Below are 24,056 nucleotides of genomic sequence, written 5' to 3'. Positions count from 1 at the left end.
AGTACCAGAATACAAGATGCCATGAACCCCAAGGCTTGAAGGACTGTCCTTGCAGTCAGCCTGGACTGATGAGACAACTGATGGAAGTAAAGAGAAAGATTATTTTGTTTGTCCGGGGTCAAAAGGCCATCTGGGATGCTGTATTCAGTCTCACACCCAGAAAGCACATGTCCTGAGAGGGTACTAGACTGGACTTTATTTCGCTCACAGAATACCCCAGGCATCTTAACACTGCCATCACATACTGTAAATGATGAAGAAGTTCGTCCTTTCCTTGGGCCAGTATCAGGCAATCGTCCAAATAAGGATAGATTTGTATTCCTCTTAGCCTGAAAAAAGCTACCACTGGAGCCAGAACCTTCGTGAACACTCTGGGCGCAGTAGATAAGCCAAAGGGCAATGAAGAGAACTGATAATGTGAAGTCCCAGCCCGAAAACGCAGATACTTCCTGCAACTGGGCCTGATAGGAACATGAAGGTAAGCCTCCTTGAGATCTAGGGTCACCATCCAGTGATCTTTGCCCAGCAGAGGTAAAAGCTGTTGTAACGTTAACATTTTGAACTTGGGAATGTCCAGGTATGTGTTGAGGATGGATAAATCCAAAATTGGTCTCCACGTGTTTCCCTTCTTTGGTACTAGAAACAGGCGAGAATAAAATCCTAGGCCCACATCTGGCAAAGGAACCGGTTGTATGGCCCCTATTTGAAGTAGTAGAGAAATTTTTTTGCGAGCCTCTAATCTTTGCTGAGGAGGAACGTCCGGCATGCCTTTGAAAGGAGGCAAGGTATGGAAATAAAACTTGTAACCCTGGTGTATGATATCCAATACCCATTTGTCTTGGGTAACCAACATCCAATTTTCCTTGAAGAGTGCTAACCTTCCTCCCAAAGGTGCTGCCAGGCAAGAAGGATCTGGCAGCTGCAAAAGTAGGTCATTGGGCCTGTTTACGAAAGGACTGGCCCCTGCCCTCACCTGAAGATTGTGCAGGGGAACGCGCTGTTCTAGGCCTGAAAGAACCCTGAGCTCTGCCCCTACCACGCCTAGAGCTACCCCTAGACTGAGGATCATAAGAAGGATACGTGCAGCGCTTAGCAGGCCAATTCCTACTAAACTGGAGGCTGAACTTGCAAAAATCTTTAACAGTCTGCATAGACTTAGCCATGTCTTCCATTTTCTTCAAGACTGACTCCACAGGTGAACCAAACAACACATCAGACTGCAAAGGAGCATCCAAAATCCTTGTCTTAACATGGTCAGATAAATTCTGATCCTTCAACCAGGCATGCCTGCGAAGAACTGAGCCAGTGGCAGCCACCCTAGACGAGGCCTGCACAGCATCAAAACCACACTGTAAAGAATGCTTACCCACCTGTTCAGAGACATGCACCAAATCTTGCAATTCTTTACACTCAATGCCTTCCGCCAGAGCATCCACCTTAGACTTCAACTGAGAAAGAAGAAAGTTTTGATATTTCAACATATGAAACTGTCAATTCAAAGCCCTCATAGCTAAGGTAGAAGATGTATGGACCTTTTTTCCCCATCTATCCAAAGCTCTGGCTTCTTTATCTAAAGGAACCGGATTTTTTACAATAGAGGCCTTGACACCCTTAGGTCCTTGACTAATAGTTTCTGGGTCCCCTAGGACTCTTATAAAGATATTTGTGAGCCTCAGGCACCCTGTAATACCTATCCGCTTAACAGGAGCAGGCTGCAGAGAATCAGGATTAAGTGAAGCCTCTGCAAACACATCTTCCACAACATCCAGAACAGGGGGTATAGCCAAAGGCCTATGCTGGGGTAACAGCAAAAACTCCCTAAGCCTTTTCCTAGAATCAGAGAAGTCCTGACCTTCCCACTTAAAATGTTCCCTCATAGAATGAAGTGTCTCTGAAAAAGAAAAATCCTCTGGAGGAGAAGCAGAAGGAGTGGAATCATCTGCATCAGAATCAGAATAAGGAGAGTACTCCTGCAAGTCTTCAGTCAAGACTCTGAAACATCCAAGCCTGTTCAAAACTTCCCAACTCTGGCTCCACCCTAGGCCTCTTATCAGGAGGGGGCATAGAACCTCTAATCAGAGTAATCAAATCTTCTGCCATTTTAAGCATGTGCTTCTTAGGCACAGACCCTGCTGAACTAGGAGAGACCCCAACAGGAGCTAAAACTGACCTGCCTCTGGGAGAAGCCTTGGAAACCGAAGGAGAAGGCCTAACCACCCTAGGAAGGGAGGGGAGTACTGTAACTTGAGAAGCCCCTTCGGCCTGACCTGCCTCCTGAGAGACTACCTCCTGCAAAATCAAAGTCTCCCCCTGAGACTCCAGAGAAGTCTCCGTCGGAACCACCGGTTCCACTGAAGCCTCTAAAGAACCGGCGTCCGGAACGGACGACTCATCTTGCCTGGGTTTAACTGCTTTGTCTTTGCGCTTCTTTGCAGAAGCGGGCGCCGGAGAATCCGACGGCATATTATAATTGCACCGCTTCCCAAAGACCAGCCTAGCACAATCTAACCTTCGCCTAATAGTGCGTTTATTGAACCTAGCACAAAAGCGACACCCAACAACGTCGTGCTCAGGCCCCAAACAAGGAATACACAAAGAATGATAATCCCTATGCGGTATCTGTTTCCCACAAGAAATACAGTTATTCACTTTTTCTGACATCCGGTAAAATACTGAGGCAAGAAAAAACCAAAATAATCCCCAACGGGGTACTTAGCCAACTTGGATTCGGTCTGAAACTCCGAATTCGAAAAATTTCAGAACGCCGAACGGCACTTGCAACGCTGCTTCTGCATCAGACCATGCGGCAAAAAAGACTGAGGAAATGACGTCGGTCATGCGCTTTTGTACCCTGACGTCCTGATGTCAGTTTTAAGCGCCTTGACCGACGTCAGCCTAATACTTTGGTATTCGGGCCGACCGAGGACAGCGGACTACCCATATGTAAGGACTGCAGCAATGTGAGATGAAGAACATCTCCCACAGGGAGAATCAGAAACAAAGCCGTCCTCAGAATCTGAATCAGAAATCTAAGAAGAAAACCCTGTATCTGTACTTCAACCTCCTGTTCAGATTCAGATTTTTCAGTCTCTTCAGGAAAAGAGATATCCCTCTCTTTTTTACCAGAAACTACTTTACAAGAAGACTCAATAGCCTAAATTAAACCCTGAGCCAACCAGTAAGTTACTCCTATCTAAGGAAATTTGAGAAGGAATAGACACATACTTACTTTCTTATTTTCGGTTTCTTTTTTTACAGGAAAAATGGGGCAAGCTTGTGTTACTAGTGGCTGTAGGAGCTTCCCAAGGAATGGGTACAGCATTCTGACACAACAGGGAAACCTTCCCCGTTCTTTCTCCCAGGACCAACAAAAGTGGCTTTCCCTTGCCCACTGAGGGGACCTCAACAACTACACAGGATGTGGTTAATCCCTGGTCCACAGTAGCTCTAGGTGGTACACCAGAGGGATCCAGGGTACAAGATCAGTGGCCTGAGGTACAACAAATGCTAGCTTGCTGTGGTGGCAAAGGCTGCTTGCTTAACGTTTTCTTTTTGTGGCTGGAAGAAGGACCCATCATGGCACCAGCAGTTCGTTCCATGGTTAAGATGAAAAATGGTGCTGCTTTCCCAGGTAAGCAGCAAACACCAGTAAAAACTCCAAGTCATTAAAAGTCACTTTTGTCAGAGAAAAACACAGTAAAAAGAACTTTAACACTTTTCTACCCCCAAATGTAAAATAAATACAATTTCTTCACAGAAAAAATTGCCTTTTTTACACTTTAACACAACTTTTAAACAGAGAAGAAAAAAAGATCAATCTCATGTAAAAGAATGATAGTCATGTGACAGTCCGTTAAAATGCACAACTCCTACCTTTAAAATAACGTTTCTGAACTGAAAAGTGATAAAAAACACAAACAATATAGAGAAAATGGTAGGTTTTCCCCCAAAGGGAATGTATCTGCCCCAGCAAAGCAACAGCATCAGGCCGACTGTCAAACCACAAAAGCATTAGAGGTGCATACTCTTCGACAGTAAAGCTCTGACACCCAAACTTGTATTTTAGTCAGATCAGCTTGAGCTGTCTGAGACTTTGGGTGTGTGGAAGGTCTCCTGAAGCTTTGTAAGCTGGCCGGCTGTTATATCCTTGGCAAGATATAATCTATATGTTTAACACCTGGAAGGTGGCAGCAGGGCAGGAATACAGTGTGCTGGTGCAAGAACCACAGCAAGTGCCAGAAAGAACTGATAATGTGAATGGGTTGTGGGACAGATATTAATGGACAAGTGCAGAGTTAACAAAGTGAAAATAGAAAGAACACAGCAGAGATGAATGCAGACAGGCAAGCAATTATGGACTGGTTCCTAGCAGTTAAGAAGAATACGACAACAGTGAAGGAGATGGCAATAAGGGATAGCGGTCTGTCAGACCACACACATGATAATGAAGACAGTGGTGTTAATGCGGGAAGAGGAAATACAGAGACGGGACCCATGAAAGTGAAGTTGAGATCAGTATATCTGAAGGTTATGATATATGAACTGTCTAATCTGACAGTAAAGATGGAGACAGAAATAAGTGGAGGGAGGAGATGGTACATGGAGGGAGACAAAAAATACATTTTTGTCATGGAAGCTTACAAATCAAGGAAGAAAAAGACAATGAAGAGCAGCAAGGAGAATATAGGACCAACTATCAAAGGGGTAACAGAGATATTTACAGAATTTTATGAACATTTAGACAAGAAAAGAGGGAGGAGGGAGATGATGAGGAGTTGTGTGTATGATCTTGACTAGATAAATTACATAAGTAAAGACTGGATACAGAAGTAGTGAAAAGGAAATATTTGGGGCAAATGGACATGTAAGGAATGGTATAAGTACCAAGAGAAGATCGTTTCAGAGAAGTGGCAGGATCTGCGCAATGTATTTATACCTTTTTGAGAAAGCTGTGTTAATTTTAAGGGTAACATTCTTAGTACCAGTGTAATTTCACACTACATGCTCAAGGCAAAGATTTTCAAACAGTGTGGGCATTCCAAACCACCTTGAAAACAAGGCTGAGATCCTTGCTGTCTAGGCCCTATGACATTGACTAGATACCAGAGTAGTTAATGATGCTTTTATGGTTTAAAACTTGCTGTGTCTTTTCGAGATGCACTAAATGTTTGTCCAGCAGAAAGCATAGTTAGTATTCAAGGAATAGACATATTAATGAGCTGCAGAGAAGGATGATCACAAGCAAATTCAAACCAAATGCTCTTTAAATTTATATGGACCACCCAAACATCTTTTCTTACTATGGATGCTATTTTCAGGTCAAAATTAAACCCATCATCCACAACTCTGTACAAAAATAAATAATTTCATGCTCCATCTTTAGTGACCTTTTTTGTATGGATGTACTTATTTCCTGAGGCATGGGGCAGTTGCTGTCTGGAGGTCCACGAGAAGTAGGGGTAAACCAGTAGGAGAACAGCCTGAGTCTTTAAAGCAAAGCAAAATGATCCAATAACAATTAATTTACAGCACTTTTTATTTGTTGTAGACAGCCAAACCATCCTTTAATCTGAAAATGAATGAATTTGACAATAAATGTCGTCAGTTACATAATAACAGATCCATCTTATACCAGGTTCAAGGTTTAATTCCTTACACCTTCATTTGCCTGCTGTGTGACTCTGAACAAGCCACTTAACCAGACAGTGCTCCTCAGTTGCTCCTGAAATGGGACAGTTTGTCCAGTCTTTTATTCAGTCAACAAATAAGTAAAATAACCAAAAAATGTACCAGGTTGTTACATTACTGGACATTAGTAGAGCTAGTGAAATTTAGAGGAACTAACTTTCGTTTTGCTGCATTGCTTAAAACAGACTTCAGGCAAACAGTGTAATGTTGCATTCAGGAACTAAAGTTTCACTTTTAGTTGCTTGTAGCGATATCACTGCTGCAGGAAAAGTCAGTGGTTACACATTGTAATAAAAAAGTCACTACAACGCAAACCATGTATTCAGATTACAATGTCACACAAGAATTTTGCAGAGTGCAACTCCAAGAAAATTTCACACCAAGGTAGAAATAATTCTATACCAGAAGTGTTGTGCAGCATAGTTTGTGAAACACAACCACCATAATCTGCAGTATTACAGCATGTGGCTTATCTGCAAGTAACCTGAATGCCTAGAGTATCCCTCTGTGAAGCACCAACATCCTTTCCTCTTACAATGCGATGTCAAGTTTTAAGCAGTGTGAAACACGATACTGAAATTTTACACAATATTATCACTGTACAACACTTTAAATGTGAAGTGTTTATATCAGTATGGCACATTCATGTAACAGAAATTCTACAACACTACAGGGAGGTGTACACTAACTGTAATAAATAGCAGCACTTAGCATGACTTCATAAGCAGTCAGTATGAGCAATAGTAGTGAAATATATTCCGCAGAAAGAAAAGTGAGAGGAACAACATATTCAGCACAGGTGTACAAACTGCCCTTCAATATATGAGAAATGTATTATGAACTTAAGTAAACTATCAAGGGCCTTCTACCTTAAACTGCAACTGAAATGTGAAATAATGCCAAGTACTCTCAACCAATAATGATGTAGAAGGTGGGAAGCAAAGGACTAAAAAAACAAATGGTTCAGAGTACATGAAGTCTGGGATGTACTCTGTACCTCAGAGCATACAGCCCATATAAAGCATACTGGCACATATCTTCAGCAACAGGGAATGTTCTGCAAGGTACAAGGCTGAGGCTGCACTTGCATTAAACCTCTTTTAATAATACAATTTTAGGTCTTGCATCACTCAGACATATGTGTTATCAGGTACATTACCCTGTGTGTTGTGTCTCACATAACCAACAAGGAACAAGGTCTAAGGCTGCACTTGCAATAAACCTATTCCACGTGTACTGTGAGTCAAAATGCTACAGTTCTAGGTCTCACATCTTTTAGGTGTGTGCACTATCAGGTACATTACCTTGTGTGTTGCGTCTCACATGACCAGCATTTATGTGAAGCAAAAGCAGGTAGAGTCATCAAGTATAGCTGTTATCAATAATGTTACCACATAAGTGTTTTTTAAACCCCCCATTCATCCTGTAAATCATTAGTCTCTTGCCCAGCCATCCTGCTCATTCATTCCCCATTACAGAGATACGGGTCAACTGGGAAGGACCATTGTTTGAATAGCTATCAGAGCAGTTTGAGGGGTCTTTCTATTTATGCCCTACCTTGCACATACATCTAGCAAAGTGCCAAGACAGTGAAGGATGTCCCCTCACTTCCGCAAGGGACGTTCTTTCCAAGCAGCCTTGCCTATCCACTCAAAGTACAAGAGGTGTTCTTCTTTAGGCTCCAACACAGACAATGTACCAACTAATGTGCATCCAAATGGATACAGCCTTTTCAACCACCAAAGGCCCTTCACTTTTTCAACCTCCCAACCTGGTTCCACCAGTGTCAGGGCCACTGATCTAACCCAAGTAGCCTGAGCCACAGTGGGGCTCTCCAACTCTCTATGCCACAGAGCCAAGCTGGTGTACCACACAAATGGTGAACTACTGTCTCGTATAGTGTGCGAGCCACAAAGCCAAATAAAATGTTATGCGTGGGGAAAAACTACACAACATTTTTGTAATGTTATGTGTGGGGAAAAACTACACAACATTTTTGTAAAACACGTACGCTGCAGTTATTTGCTCCACTGCTGAAACTGCCCTTGATTCCTATATCATATGGCCCAAATACAGAATAAAATTGCATACTCTCAAATGGTAATTATATAAAAAAAAAAAAAAAAACATCAGGATTGATTTGTGTTTTGCAGCATTAGTTGTATAAAAATGAAGTTTATTGTTTGCAGTCTTAAGTCATCCTAATCATTCTTCCATTTCTTGAACCACCACCCAAATCCTGCTCAGCCCTCCATACCCCAGTACCACATAGTACATCACACTTGCAGGAAATTCATAAACCAAGTACAGCCTCATACCCTTCTACTTTAATGACTGCATTTCATGTCAGCTTCTCCCAAATTACTGCTAAGTGACATTAGGAAGTATTAGAACAGCAGCGGTAGTGCAGTGTAGCAGCACATGTGCAGTAAAAAAAACATGCCGTATGTGTATGCCCAAAATCATGAGGGGGCTGGGGTGTAGAAGAACTAGGTAGGATGGGTATGGGATGACACACTGGGAATGGGCACTGATTTAAGAGTGCCAAACATTCACATAATTATTTCCACAGTTCTTTATGCTACTAAAGAAAGCATAACTTCTACATTACTAACATTTTTGCAAATAAATAAATATACACAAACACAAAAAACAGATGAATAAAGTCGAGAGGGCAGAACATTGTGCACATACTTGTACATAACAGGAGGCACTTTATGGTCCAGAAATGCACAATAATAAACCCAGAAAGTGAAGTTTTAGTGGTAATTATAATGTTGTACAAAGTGCATATGTGCCTTAAAATATTTTAGTAACATGTACAAATTGTTTTGAGAACTTTGGAGAAAATGTAGTTAAACTGTGAAGAAGTAATGTCATTTGCGCTCTGGCATACTAAGGGATAAAAGTCCTGACTACAACTCAGAAGACAAGTGTTCAATTAGCAGTCTGAGCTCTGAAGGATCTGACCAGGAAGGGTGGGAGTAAGTGGCCAAGCCAGATTGCCAATCCTGTGTGTGTGAGGGGGAGAGGTCCACATCACTGTACTGTCGATTCCTACCGTGAAGTGAGAGTACATTATGTACCTTAGCTCGGGAAAGGTTTGGTAAAGTAGTAACCTTTCAGAGGAGAGTGAATCATGTGTGGGAATATGTACGTGAGCACTGTGAAAGGACACACAGTAGGCTCTAACCTTTGACAGCAGGTATGTCAGCTACCAGGTTGGGAGTCATAGGCTGCCTAAATAATGGTCCCTCACAATCAGTTCTCACTTTAAGGAGAAGGAATGGCCAATTAGAGCACATGGGGACTGACAGCTGGTAGCACAGACTAACAAAATGTAAAGCAGCAACAAATTCAGTCTGTATGGGTAGCATATGGGGACTGAGCCCTGATTATGACAAAAAGCAAACCAAGTTCAGTTAGTTGCTTGGATGTCTTAATTTTTTAAACATCACATTAAAAATGACTTGAGTACATATACACCAATAGAAAATAACCACACAAACTTTGCTTTTATTTTTATGCAGTATACATTTTAACAATTTTCATTCACTCCAACATTAAAAAATTGCTAAATTCCTGCTTTCCCTTAAATTGTATTACTCCTCTTGAGCACTGTTTTGTATTATCCTAGAAAAAGTCAAATGGCTACCCATAAAACATAGATCTAACCTACATTTAGGATCCCCATTCTACAAACTGATCCATCTCCATACATTTACACCCCTTGCAGCTAGACAGCATGAAAAAACCTCATCATACCACATGAAACACTACTCACAAGCCACGCTAAATCTCATTACCCCTAGAACCAAACTCTACATCACTGCACATGCTTTCTCCTCTCAGGCACCTACTCTTTGGCAAGCTCTCCCCATTAACATTAAGGTAATCAACACTTACCTAAGTTTAGAATGCAACTCAAAAAGCAATTCTTCATCCGAGCCAAATACTCCTGCTTCAACACAGGACAAATCACCTAACCCACCTCCATTTGAGTCTCTTCGCCTCTCTCTCAAGATTCACTAAAGTTTGACCCACTTTACAAACTGGTGTACATACTGTACATTTCACGGTGCTTGACTGTACATTGCACTGTGCTTGTTCAATGGAATGTATATACAATTTTTTTCTAGGTAATTAGTCTGAACTGCCCAGTTATTGTTTACATTTCTATATTTTTTGTTTATGAAATGCTATGTATTTTAACCAGGCTGAGCCTAAAATTGGTCAATATCGATCAGTGCACTACTCAGTAAACAAATATAAATAAATAAAATAAAATTCTGCATGTATGCTTCCCACAGATTTCCTTTTCTAAAGATTCCACTTCCATTTTTCTTATCTCCTCCTTCAGTTACAGGTGATTTAGGTTTTGATTTCTATTTCTTAATTAACTGCCTTTTTTTTTTTTTTACAGCTAATAGCATTAAATTTGGTAAGGCCTTACTGATTCTGGGCAATTCAGACAATTTCCTTAGTACAACCATTTGCTCCCCCAAAATTTCTGACAAAGTATTCCATAGAATATTTTTAAAATCGGCCAACTCATTGCATACCCAAAAAACATGTTCTCGGTTACCTCACTCTTTCCCATCACACCTTCAGCATTTGCTATCTACTGGAGGAAAAATTCTCCAATGTCTACTCATCTGCTCGGGGTATACGAATACCTATGTAGATACTTCTAAACAAAAATCCCAAACCTTCTGGACTTTGTGACATCCTTGGAAGCCTTAAAGATGTCCTCTCATTGTTCCTTTGTACACTGCTTTTCCATTCTCTCTTCCCAATCTTTTCTAATCTCCTCCAACTGACTCTTAAAGTCATACAGTATTTTCTGTGCCCTACAATTCATGTCTTCTTTAACAGCAATTTCTACTCTAGACACAACTAAAAGCGCTACAAGAGTTATTTTTTCACAATCCAATCTCCTTTTCTCTATGGATATATTCTGGTATTAATCCCTCGTAGGGAAGGCAGTCTCTAAATAGCAGTCCAAAATTCTGCTCCCGTTCTATTTCATTTGCTCCTCCAGACACTTGTTCCCAATATCTTGGTTCCTTTACCAATTTTCGCAAGTAAATTCAAGTCTTCTCTTAGTTATTTTCTATTCCCCTACTTGTATAACTCTCCTAATGGCAAAATTTCCTTTCTCCACTCCCGTACTGATATGGTTCTTCGAATACTTTCTGATCTATAAACTTAATATTCTGTATGGTTACTGTTAGTCAAATTCTAGTCCCCCTTCCTTACTTCTCAACCCCCCCTCTCCCATTTCACCATCAGACTTTTCCACTTTGACTTATAACTTTCTGCTTACACTATGTATACGAGCCTTAATTGTCTAGTTTTAAAATATCTCTTCAAGTCAGGCAATTCTATACCACTTTGCTGTATGGAGAGCATCAACTTATCTAACTTAGTTACTGCTCTTTCCCTTCCAAATCCTTCAAATCTTTATTAATCATGGTATACAAACTCTTGACCTGTACATAAAACTAAAAGTGCTATAAACATTTCGCTGCTTGTATTCTAATATCCACATCCATAATCAACCGTTTCCAGTTTCTAAGTTGTACTTATCTTTTGTTTAGTCCATTCTCACATATCCTTAGCTGTTATAATACAATCCTTTTTAATCCATACACCTAAACACTTCATCTTATCAAGTCCCCATAAATATGGGTATTGCTCAACCAATTCATGCACGAGTACTGCTGTAGCCTTTGTTTTATCTTCTTTTATTTTATATCCTGAAAAGACATGAAATGATTTTAAAAAGATTGCAAAACACTATGACCTCCTTTTCTGGATTTATGAAACAGAAAACTACATCGCCTGCGAATAAAGCTAACTTTTGTCAATTACTATACCAGTTATATCCTTAAATATCTTAGTTTCTTGTTTTCTTTGTTAGTTTTTGCTTTATATTTAGAGCTATTAGCAAAGGGGAAAGAGAACACACTACTTTGTTCCTATGTTCAAACACAGCTTGTTGGCGAGCAACCTTTCCAGATTAATTCTTTCCGCCACTCCTTTATTACCCCCTACTAATCTAATAGGAAATGCAAATGATGGTATTGTCTTATGAATAAAATTCAAACTGACTACCAAATGCCTTCTCTGCATCAAGACCACCAGCAACACTGGCACTTTCGTACTTCCCTCTGGATCATCCAGAATTAGTAGCTTGGATGTTTGACAGCACTGGCAGGGGAGGATTCTCATGTCCATGGAGCAGATTTGCATAGCCAGATTTCCCTGGAGACTAGGGTGACTAACTGCCATGCTTGTGTGTTCTGTGGGTAAGCAAGGCATCTTGCTGATGTCAAACCCCTTACTGAAGTGAGGGATACAAGCAGCACTAATGCTCACTGCAAGTCTAACCAAAAGGGTTTTACTGGGCGGGTGCAAGGGGTAGGGCTTAAGGTACAAAAACATGAACCACCTTGATGACTATTAGTGGCCCCTTCTGGCTGGTTACCATGGTGATTGGGAATTAATGGATCAATTAGTGGGGATGAGCTGATGACTGACGAGCACTGAGGACAAAATATCTCAAAAAATATTAATACAATACACTGTGATTTGAGCACAAGTCGTTATAGTAATTAAAGAAACATCAGTAAATGCATGTTTTAAATGTGCAGTGAATTACTAATCCAAATAAATGTAATGAAGTTAGTTGCCACCAATCCACTTTATCATATTTTACAATATTCTACAGCAAAAAGGATCTCTGCCTTTCAGAGTATGCTATCATGTCTTAAAAAGAAGGAAAACTCAGCAACTTCAGTTAACTTTTTATTTTACATGATCATTATCTAGCACAAAAAAACCCTGCGGTAGGGGTGCTGCGGTAGCGTTGTCACCTCACAGCAAGACGTTGTCCCGTTTGATTCTCAGCTAGAGCGTCTTCTGTGTGGAGGCATGCGTGAATGAGCGTGCCTTCGTTGAAGGTTGGGCGTCAGGGCTGGTAACTCGGCATGTAAAAATCCACTACCAAACATTAGCGGACCAGAATCCCGCTGTGGCGACCCCTAACCGGGATAAGCCGAAAGACACAACAACAACAACATTATCTGGCACAAAAACACTGAAATACAAGATAACATTACCATTTTGGTTGATTGTAAGGGTATGGTCCTCTATTAGGAATTACATGTGGTTCAACAAACAAGGTGTTCTTCTCACTGTCTATGTCTTCATTTTCTCCTTTACGTTTCACTCCTCTGTTACCTTTTACAGAGAATGTAATCCTGCAATTGAGAAGCAATATATTTTTATTCTAGAAACAAATGCACTTCACGCATTCTTTCCCAATTAATATAGAAGAAGCATCTGTCCTTTAAAATGTCAATCTAAAAATACAGTCCTAAGTTTTAAGCTTGATTTTTGCAAGGTTCTTCATTTTAAATTATTTATTTTATAACCAAGTAGGTGCACTTCCTTTTCAGCAAAGACTCAGACCACAAAGCTAAAGAAAGAAAAAGTACAGTTGTGTACACTTACCATAAATGTAGTTGTTCAAGTGTATTCACTTTTGCAGTCATGACATTTGGGTTATCTGCTTGCAGGTAGCCCTCAGTCGGCCTGATTATCAAAGTCTTGGGTCCTGCGTTGGTTGCTGTCTCATCTTCCATGACGTCAGGTAGTCAGGCGTATAAAGCATGCAGCCAATGCCATTTTATCAGTTTTTCTTGCCCCAGATGTCAGGTGCCCCCATAATGGGAAGCAATTATATATAAGGTTACACCTCCAACAAAAAGCAAATACACCAGAAAGCTTTAAGCATAGTAAATAAGAATAGAGGTATAGTCAATAGAAGTCAGGGGGCTGTAGGGAGGGTAACCAGGACTGCAACAGTGAATACACTCAAACATCTACATTTATGGTAAGTGTACACAACTGTACTATGTTCTTCATGTTTCATTGTTGCAGTCATCACATCTGGGTAGATTTCCAAAGGATGGGAGGAGGCAATTTAGATAACATTTGGACCAGCTAAAAGGCCCTGCAAGACTGCAGTGGCAAAACCAGCTCTGGATTTAGAAAAAATTGGCACGTGGTAATGCTTGGTGAAGGTATGTACAGAACTCCAGGTAGCAACTTCCAGGATGCCCCTGGTAGGGACACCTCTGAGAAAGGCTGTAGAGGTAGATGCAGCCCTGGTTGAATGTGGTCTTATCCCCTGTGGGGTAGGTTTTCCATGGTGCTTATAGCAGAAATGAATGCAATGACCTATCCACTTAGAAATGGTTTGCTTTGAAATGGCCTTCTCCTCTGCCCCTGCAGCAAATGCCACCAGCAGCTGGTCAGATTTCTTGAGAGGCTTAGTCCTGTCCAAGTAAAATCTAAGTTGTCTGTGCACGTCCAGTGAGTGCAGAATTCATTCCCCTTTGTTCTGTGGATTAGAAAAGAAGGTTGGCAAATGAATGGACTGATTAAGGGCCACACTGGACACCACCTTGGGCATAAAAGAGGGATTGGTCCTGAGGGACACCCTGTCCGCATGAAAGATGATGAAAGGCTCCACTGCCATGAGGGCCTGTAATTCAGACACCCTTCTTGCTGAAGTCATGGCTAGAAGGAAGGCTGTTTTCCAAGAAAGGAATTTCAACTCTGCATTTGCAGCTGGCTCAAAGGGAGGAAGTGTGAGCTTTTCTAATACAAAGTTAAGGTCCCAGGCTGGAGTAGGAGCTCTCCTGGGTGGTCTTAAGTTTTTGGCCCCTCTGAGGAATTGCTTCAGCAGTGGATGAGAGAAGAGGGGTGGTTCTGTGTTGTAATGTGCTGAAATGGCTGAGGCACGAATTTTGATAGAAGAAAAGGAAAGGCCCTTGTGAAGCATCTCAGTTAAGTACTGAAGAAAATGGGGTAAAATGGGTACTGCTGTGCCCATCCCCTGAGTTTGGCTCCAGGAACGGAATCTTTTCCATTTTTCAGCATAGGACTTTCTAGTACTAGGCCTCCTTGCCTCCAGAATGACATCCATCACTTGCTTACTGAGGGATGGTAACGGAGAGGTCAGGTAATTAGCCAGGCTGCAAGGTTCAGGGTTTAAAGCTGTGAGTGCAGAATCTGGCCCTCCTGCTGCGACAGCAGGGCAGTGGTCTGAGGCAGGTGCCATGGTGTCAGCAGTGACACAATGCGCAAGGGGGGGGTACCACTGTTGGCGAGGCCAGTCCAGTGCAATCAGCATTGTCCTTGGCTTGTCCTGTTTGATCTTTAGTAGCACTTTGGAGAGGACAGGCAGAGGGGGAAAGGCATAAACTGATAGGTTTTTCCAGGTGAAGGACAGGGCATCCACTTTCCAAGCCTGTTTGTGAGGAGTCCTTGTGCAGAATTTGTCCAATTGGTAGTTCTGAGGGGAGGCAAACAGGTCTATCTCTGGGCTCCCCAATTTGTTTCTCAACATGTTGAATACCTTTGGTTCCAGTTTCAACTCGTGTGGGTCCATGAGATTTCTGCTTAGGTCGTCTGCCAGTGTATTTGGCTTTCCTGGCAGGAAGTGAGCCTGTAGGTGCACTTGGTAGCTCAAGGCTGTGTTCCACAGAGCCATGGCTAGTCTGCAGAGAGGGTATGAGTAGGTTCCCCCTTGCTTGTTTATGTACCACATAACAGTGGTGTTGTCCGTCGTTACCAATAACTGTTCTGGAAGAATATGGTCCTTCAAGGCTGTCAGAGCTTTCTGCACAGCTAACATTTCTTTTTGACTGACATGTAGGTGCATTTGACTTGGGTTCCATTTGCTCTGAATGCACTGCCCTGCCAAGTGAGCCCCCCATGCACAGTCTGATGCATCTGTTGTTAGGGTTTGGGCTGCAGGGGGGGGGTAGAGAGAATGGCAATCCCTTGTTTTGGTGGCAGGCCTGTTTTAGACAAGGTATGATAGGAATCATTGATTCTAGATCCTGAGAATGTTGACACCATAGGTTTTTCAGATACCATTGTAGTTTCCTCATATGCAGTCTTGCATATGGAATTAGTAGAATGCAAGAGGCCATGAACCCCAGTGCTTGCAGTATTTTCCTTGCAGATAGCTGGGTCTTTGTGGCCAGTAGAATGAAGTAGGCTGTCAAATGAACTTGTTTCTCTGGCATGAGGTAGGCCATCTGGGAAGTTGTATTCAAGCTTGCTCCCAGGAATACAATTTGTTGGCAGGGTACAAGATTTGATTTCTTTTCATTTATGGTGTACCCCAGAGAAGTTAGCAATTTCTTTACAAATGCCAAATGATTTAATAGTATGTCCTGGCTTTCTGCCTGAATTAGACAATCGTCCAGGTATGGACATATTTGAATATTTCTTTGCCTGCAAAATGCAATAACTGGTGCTAGACACTTTGTGAATACCCTGGGCGCAGTAGATAAGCCAAAGGGCAGTGCAGAGAACTGATAATGCATGTAGTCTGCTCTGAAGCGTAGGTATCTTCTGCAAGATTCCCTTATTGGGATGTGCAGGTAGGCTTCCTTTAAATGCAGTGTTGCCAACCAAGCATTTTTGCCTAGTAAGGGAAGCAGCTGATGAAGAGTTAGCATCTTGAATTTTGGGATTACCAAAAATGTGTTTAGGATAGACAGGTCCAGGATAGGACACCAGGAATTGCCTTTCCTGGGTACCACGAAAAGTCTTGAGTAAAAACCTTGCCCCCATTCTTCTTCTTCTGGGACAGGATGAATAGCCCTGATGCTTAAAAGAGAGAGAACCTGCTTTTGAGCCTCTGCCCAGTGATTTGGAGGTAGGTCTGGCCAACCGTTTGGGGTTGGTAAGGAGTGGAAGTGGAATCTGCATCCTTGGGAAACTACATTTAGAACCCATTTGTCCTGGATAATGAGTTCCCAATTTTTTGCATGCAGGGCGATCTTTCCCCCTAAAGGAACAGTCAGGTGAGCAGGGCTTGGAAGGTTTAAAGTTAAGTCATTAAGACAGTTTACCATAGGGGGGAGTCTTACTACTCCCTGCTTTGGAAGTGGGAGCCCCACACTGACTAGTCCTGTGAGCACCCTGGGACTGAAGCCTGGGTGTTCTGCTGGTTCTGGGTTTGGTTCTGGGTTTGGACTGAGAAGGCCTGGAAGAGGCAGGAAAGGATCAATTCTTAGAGGGCCAATGCCTACCAAATCTGGGAGGCTGTACTTTCAGGAAATCTTTAACAGTTTGCATGCATTTAGCTTTTTCCTCCATCTTTTTAACTGCTACTGCTTTGTTGCCAAACAGGCGGTCTTAGTTTAAGGGAGCATCCAGTAACTTAGCTTTAACATGATCTGGCAAAATTGCTCTTTAAACCAAGCATGTCTTCTAAGTACAGACCCAGTGACAGCAACCCTGCAAGATGCCTCTAATGAATCAAAACCACATTGCAAAGTATGTTTTCTCACTTGTTCAGCACAATGCATTAAATCCTGTAATTCTTTATTTTCAGCACAGTCAGGAATCAACATAATTTTCTACTTAAGCAATCCAATAATATGCTGCTGATACTTCAACATATGAAACTGGAAGTTTGAGGCCCTAATGGCTAACGTTGCAGAAGTGTATACCTTCTTACCTCATCTATCCAGCACCCTGGAATCTCTATCAGAGGGGGTAGGATTTTTGGCAGTAGTGGCCTAAATCCCCTTGGGTCCCTGTGAAATGGTCTCAGGATCCGCAGTAGGATCTTTAAAAAGGGACTTGTGAGAGTCAGGTACCCTGTAATACCTATCAGGTTTTCTGGGAGCAGGAGGTAAAGTGTCAGGGGCCAGGCTAGATTCCGAGAAGGCATCATCTACAATGTCCAGTGCAGGAGGGATAGCTAAAGGCCTGTGTTGAGGCAGGGGTAAGAATTCCCTAAGCCTTTTTTTTTTGGAGTCAGAGAAATCCTGGCTTTTCTAGCAGAAATGCTCCCTAAGAGTATGCAAGGTTTCACCAAAAGAGAAATCCTCTGGAGAGGAAGCAGAGTGAATGGAGTTCTCTGCATCAGAATCCTCATAGGCAGATAAGGGCAAATCCTGGTCATCAGAAAAAAAAACAGAAATTTCAGAATCCTGATCAGAAGAATCAGAAGGAAAATCAGTTCTAGGTTTCTTAGAGGGAGAAGGGTGACTTCCCCTGATTAGAGTAATAAGGTCTTCAGCCATTCTTATCATTTGTTTTTTAGGCATATGGGCCTGACCATGCGGTCTGGGCGTCGGTTTTCTGGGCATGGATCGAGTGTTAGGCCTTGAAGAAGAAGATGGCATCGGTTTAATATGCAAGTCAGTAAACCTGAATACACCCTCAGAAGCCGGTGCGCCTGCACAGCGGCTTCAGACACATCCAAGGTAGAGACATCTGCAGGTTCCACAGTTGAAGAAGCATCTCGCGGCATACTGGACTCCGAATGGGTCACAGTAGAGGCCTGCAAATATGAAGTAGCGGGTATCAGGGGCTGCGAAAGCGCCTCATTGAGTACCGGCGAACTAGCGACTAGCTTAGGAGAAGCGTCTTCGGCAGCTTTGGACCTATGCGGTCTGTGTCTGTTTTTATCTTTACGTTTTTTCGGAATGTCAGTAGTCGGGTGGCTTACCGAATCCATTTCTAGATAATTGAACTGAGTACCAAAATATTTAGATGCGAAAATGAACCAACGACGAATAGTACGAGGTTTGAATAAGGCACAAAACCGACAGCGAGGTACGTCGTAGTTTGAGCTTAGGCAAGGAATGCAGTACAAATGAAAATCTTTATGAGGCATTTGCTTTCCAAAAGAAATACAATTGCTAATTTTTACTGACATCGGTTTAGAGCAAGAAAAAGATTCTCTAATGGGGTACTTAGCTTAGTTGAAGACTTCGGATCTGAAACTCAAAAATGAAAATTTCAGGAGTCGGCCGACCGGCACTTGCGAACTGCTTCTGCTTCGGGCACCGCACGGCAAGAAAGACTGATAAAATGGCGTTGGTTGCATGCTTTATACCCCTGACTACCTGACGTCATGGAAGATAAGACAGCAACCGATGCAGGACCCAAGACTTTGATAATCAGGCCAACTGAGGGCTACCTGCAAGCAGATAACCCAAATGTGATGACTGCAACAGTGAAACACGAAGAACATCATCAAGATTCATATACAATTACAATGCTGACTACACAGGTGGTGTGTCTCAATACACAGATACAGACAATAAACTCAATAAATGTCAACAGTCCAAGCTAAGACAGTGCACATTGCACTCAGTAAGGACCTACACAAATTATTAAGCATTCTAAAGGAGAAGATGCATAGACAAACAGTGGAAACATGAAAATTTACATAAGTAATAAGGATGGATCTTAACAGTGAAACACATCCTGGCCTTTAAATACTGTTCACAGCTGTACCAGCACTCTACACACTATGTTTTGTTTACCCAGACATGCATCATGATGCTGAATTCTGGTAAGCACCCATTTCTGGAGTGAGTACTGAGGGTAACTGGGATGGACTCAGGTGCAGAAGTGTCTGACTTTGCACTGCTGGAGTGAAGATCTGCCCTGATTGTAACATGCTACTTCTTGAGAAATTCAAAATTTGTTTTGGCCCACCAATAGTTTCCAGAGTATGAATCTGTGGTAAACAAAGTGGGTTAAAATCATTCATTGTTGAAAAGCATGTATGACACAGATAGACTTAAGCTCAAATGACTTGAGGGACAGAGTAGAATAAGCCCACAAAGCAGCCAGATAAATGGACATGAAAAAAAAAGCCAACCTGGTATTTTGAAAAAATGCAATAAAATAAAACTATGCTATAAATGAGCATCTCATTGCACAGAAGACCAGTAACTGTAATTCATGCACAAGCACATGAGGGTTGTCCAGTTAACGTGGACAAGACTTGGGCACAAAGAAACACACAAACACACACCAGTGCCAGATGACTGTACTAAATAACTAGCTTAACATTAAGTCATACAATAAATATGGCTGTAACAAGTTTCTATTATGCGTCAAACCTGACATTAATGCTTTCTGGTAAGAAACATCACTGCCTGTTATTAAATGGCACTAAAGGAGATGCTACTGACAACGAACCACAAAGCGAGCCGCACTGCACCTTGCACACATGACCACAGAGTGAGCCACACTGCACCTTGCACACATGCAAGCTCGCAACATGACAGTTTGAGCAATAACAAAGCTGCAGGTGTCTGATCAATTTAGAAAGTGCAGAAACATGCAAGCATGCATACACACACACACACACACACACACACACACACACACACACACACACACACACACACACACACACACACTCACAATCCTTTACACACAATGCGCAGCACTACAGTTCTTGTGGCTTCTCAATTACGATTAGCTGCCAGCAATGTAGGTGCCAACACACAGCTCACCTGTGTTAAGCAGGCTGTTTGCACGGCTACTGGTGAATTAAAACTTATACGTCCACTCTCACACTGCTCCTCATGCATCCACACACACTGTTATTCATACATCCAATATGTCCACACTCACACTGCTGTTCGGGCTCAAGCCCACCAACAGCAAAAGGTTCTGCTATTGCTCTTTTTAAAGCTCCAGGAAGACTCTAATTCCACAGTCAAACCAAACAGAAAAAGAAGTTATGTTCTCACCATAACGTTCCATGTTGGTAGTCCATCTCACCCTTCATTTTTACATATAGGCTCGGTGCCGATCCTCGGCTCTGACTCGGCCGAAGTACAAGCTCGAAGACTTCTGGTTGGCTAGTGGCTAAGCAGGTATCCCATAGTGCACCAGTACAAACCCCAGATCTTGTTTGCTGCTCACTAGAAGAAAAAACCCATAACAGACAAACCAACACTAAAGGGTCTCGAACCAAAGATAACCAGATTATTATTATTGTTATCTCTAGATCTTCCAGGATGGGGGCAGGAGGGCAGGTTGGTAAAAATGATGGGTGAGATGGACTACCAACATGGAACGTTATGGTGAGTACATAACTTCTTTATGTTGTGTAGTCCAATCTCACCTTCATTTTTCGATACGGGATAGTGTCCCTAGCGCCTTATTCTTGGGTGGCTCACTGGAAAATACTCCTAAGCACTGTGGAGCCAAAGGATGCTCTACCCCTGGAAGCTAAATCCAATTTGTAATGTGTAATAAAAGTGTGAGGGTTAGCCCACGTAGCTGCTGCACAAATATTATCAAGTGGGACCCTGGCTTGAAAGGCTGCAGAGGTAGACAGCGACCTGGTAGAATGAGCCTTGATCCTGCAGAGTAAAGGTCTGCCCTCCGAACTGTAGATAAAGGCTATGCAACTGGAAATCCAGTTAGATAGTGTCACTTTAGAAACTGGTAAGCCCAATCTGGAGTCAGAAAAGGAAATGAATAGTTGATCTGATTTCCCAAATTCCTTGGTCCACTGTAAATAAAAACGTAGTTGTCTATGAACGTCCAACTGATGAAAATGGTATTCAGTTGCATTACAGTGATTAGGGAAGAAAGCTCGGAGTTCTATGGATTGATTTAAGGTAGCAGGGAAACAAACTTTGGGGATAAAGGAGGGATTAGTACGCAGTGACACCCTGTCCTTGTGAAAGATCAAATAAGGTGGCTTTAACAGACGAGGCTTGTAGCTCCGATACATGTCTAGCTGATGTAATAGCTACCAAAAATAAAGTCTTCCAAGACAAAAATTTAAATGAAAATGAGTGTGAAGGTTCAAACAGGGGAGAAGTCAGTTTGGACAACATAAAATTTAAATCCCAAGAAGCCACAGGTTCTTGCAGTGGTGGTCTCAAAAGAGTGATTCCTTTCAAAAAGGTCTTGCATAGCTTATGAGACATTAAATTGTTATCTGGAAACACTAAGTGAAAATGAGAAATCGCCACCAATTGGACTCTGATAGTGGCGGCGGCAGCTCCTCGTTAAAAAAGCTCAGAGAGAAATTCCAAAATCACAGGGATAGTAGCAGTGTATGGATCTACATTCATTTTCTGTGCCCGAATAGAAAATCTTTTCCAATTACTGCCATACAGCCTCCTAGATGAAGGTTTATGGGAGGACATAAGAATATGTGATACTGAGGATGATACATCATGAAGCCTGACTAGGGATGGAACTGAAGAGCAGCTACTCTGTCAACCTGAGGGTGTGGATTGAGGGATGTAGTGAACCTGACATGCGAGTCAACAGATCTGGAGCTGGGTCCAGGAGAAGAGGCTCGAGAAAAGGGAACCAGACCTGACGAGGCCAAAAAGGAGCAATGAGGATCAACTTGCTTCCCAGACGACTGGCTTTCTGAATCACTTTGGAAATGGAGGAAAAGCATACAGAAGTCCCATGGGCCAATTGTGAGCCAGAGCATCTCTGGGTGTCTCCCCTGGAGGGGGAAATGACGGAAAATTAGCTGCTGCATTTGGTATTGACTGGGCTGGCAAAGAGGTCGCAGGAAGGCTGTCCCCATTTGCGGAAAATCTGTTCCGCTGTTTCCTGTTTCAGAGACCACTCGTGAGGCAGTAGGATCGTCCGGCTGAGCTTGTCGGCTATCATGTTGGTCATCCCTGGAATGTGCGCTGCAAACAGAAAGCGCTGGGAAGAAATCGCCCATTCCCAAACTCGCATGGCCCCTCCACAGAGTGGGTAAGATCTGGTACCACCCTGTTTGTTGATATACCAAACTACCGACATGCTGTCTGATTGTATCGCAACAGTCCCGAGATGAGGACGGTCTTGAAGTGCTTGCAACGCCAAGAGCTCCGCCCTCATCTCCAGAACACTGAAATGCAGGTGAGCCACGTGTTCTTGCCATGTGCTTTGGACAGTCCTGGCTAGATAATGCCCCCCCCCCTATCTGGGAGGCATCCATGGTCACAGTGGCAATGGGTTGGGCAGGAACAAAGAGTGCACCCGTGATCAACTGGTTGGGCGCTATCCACCAAAGAAGGTCCTTCTTGCATAATTCCGTCAGCAGGATACGATGACTCAGTGGGAGATATTGGAACGACCATTGGGAAGACAGAAGCCAGTGGAGAATTCTCATGTGCAACCTGGCTAATGGTACTAATAGAATGGTGGAAGCCATAGCCCCAAGGAGCTGAAGAACCCACTTCGCTTTGACCTTCTGCAACGGAAGAAGATGTTGAATTTGAAAGATTAAGTTTTGTGCCCTGTTGGCGGGGAGATGAGCTGTCATGTTCACTGTGTCTACCTCTGTGCCTATAAAAATCACAGCTTGAGAGGGCAATAATGCAGACTTTTCCCAATTTATGGAGATCCCTAACTGAGCACAAAGTTGAATAGTGGCATGTCTGTTTTGGAGGAGTAGATGCCTGGTGGGGGCGGTCAGGAGCCAGTCATCCAAATACGGAAAAACCTTGAATCCTTGACATCTCAGGTGAGCTGTCCCTACTGCCATACATTTGGTGAACACCCAGGGGCTGTGGTGAGACCAAAGGGCAGAGCACGAAACTGATAATGACTGGCTCCCAGCCGGAAGCGTAGATGGCTCCTGAACGCCTTGTCCATTTTTATATGGTAGTAGGCGTCTTGGAGATCTAGTGAGCACATTCAATAGTCTTTCCCTAACCACGGGAGTATCGACTGCAGAGTTACCATCCGAAACTTGTCCTTCCTCACGGATTCGTTTAACCTGCTGAGGTCCAATATTGGCCTCCAATCTCCGGTTCGTTTTGGTACTAAAAAGTACTTGGACTAAGTTCCAGATCCTATCTGGTCTGCTGGGACAGACTGGATGACTCTTTTTAAAAGCAACTTGTTGATCTCCACAGTTGCCTGATCCCTGTGATTGGGTGGTACATCTGGGATCTTCTTGGGAATAAACGGTAGAAGGGAAAAGGGTATGATATAGCCTCTGGTAACAACTCTTTGTACCCACTTGTCTTGAGTGATATTTAGCCAGGCTTCTAGATACAAAGAAATGTGACCCGCGACCGGCCCCAGAGAAAAGCAGTCGGGCCTCACATCAGGAGTGCTGATAAGGCTGTTCCGGAAAGGAATCACGGCCTTGCTGGTATTGCGGACCGCCCCTGCCTCTACGGCGACGTCTCCCATTTCCTCCTCCTCCTCTGCCTCTGAAGGAGGATTCACCCTGTGTGTCCGGAAAGACCCTCTGGGACTTTTAGAACCACATTTTACCTCCCCTTTGACCTTTGGGGTATGGTCGAGAGGGAACAGTAAAATGTACTCCCATGGCAGAAAGCGTCTTTCCTTCTTGCTCACACCGAGTGTGTGTGTCCTTCACCTTGGATCCAAACAATGAGGAACCATCAAATAGGGCGTTGGTGAAAGTAGACTTGAATGGTTCCACAAAATTACACAAGCGCATCCAGGAGTAACGCCTCAGGGCAACTCTTGAACCCGCTGCTCTACTCGCTCCATCAGCCGCATAGAACATAAGCCGC

General features: G+C 42.9%; 1 protein-coding gene across 3 annotated transcripts in view; it reads right to left on the bottom strand.

The window, feature by feature from the left end:
* AQR (aquarius intron-binding spliceosomal factor) overlaps positions 1 to 24,056 on the bottom strand; it is a 2,539,865-nt gene that overhangs the window by 1,078,339 nt on the left and 1,437,470 nt on the right. For all 3 annotated transcript variants that reach the window (XM_044073871.1, XM_044073874.1, XM_044073872.1), the window contains one exon: positions 12,813 to 12,953. In XM_044073871.1, coding sequence (XP_043929806.1) covers positions 12,813 to 12,953 — 141 coding nt within the window. The remainder of the gene's footprint in view (positions 1 to 12,812; positions 12,954 to 24,056) is intronic.

Source organism: Protopterus annectens, chromosome 6.part0, assembly GCF_019279795.1.
Source record: "Protopterus annectens isolate FY-2018-M chromosome 6.part0, PAN1.0, whole genome shotgun sequence".
Lineage (NCBI taxonomy): Eukaryota > Metazoa > Chordata > Ceratodontiformes > Protopteridae > Protopterus > Protopterus annectens.
The sequence above is the reverse complement of the archived record's forward strand: the minus strand, read 5'-3'. Positions and strand labels throughout refer to the sequence as shown.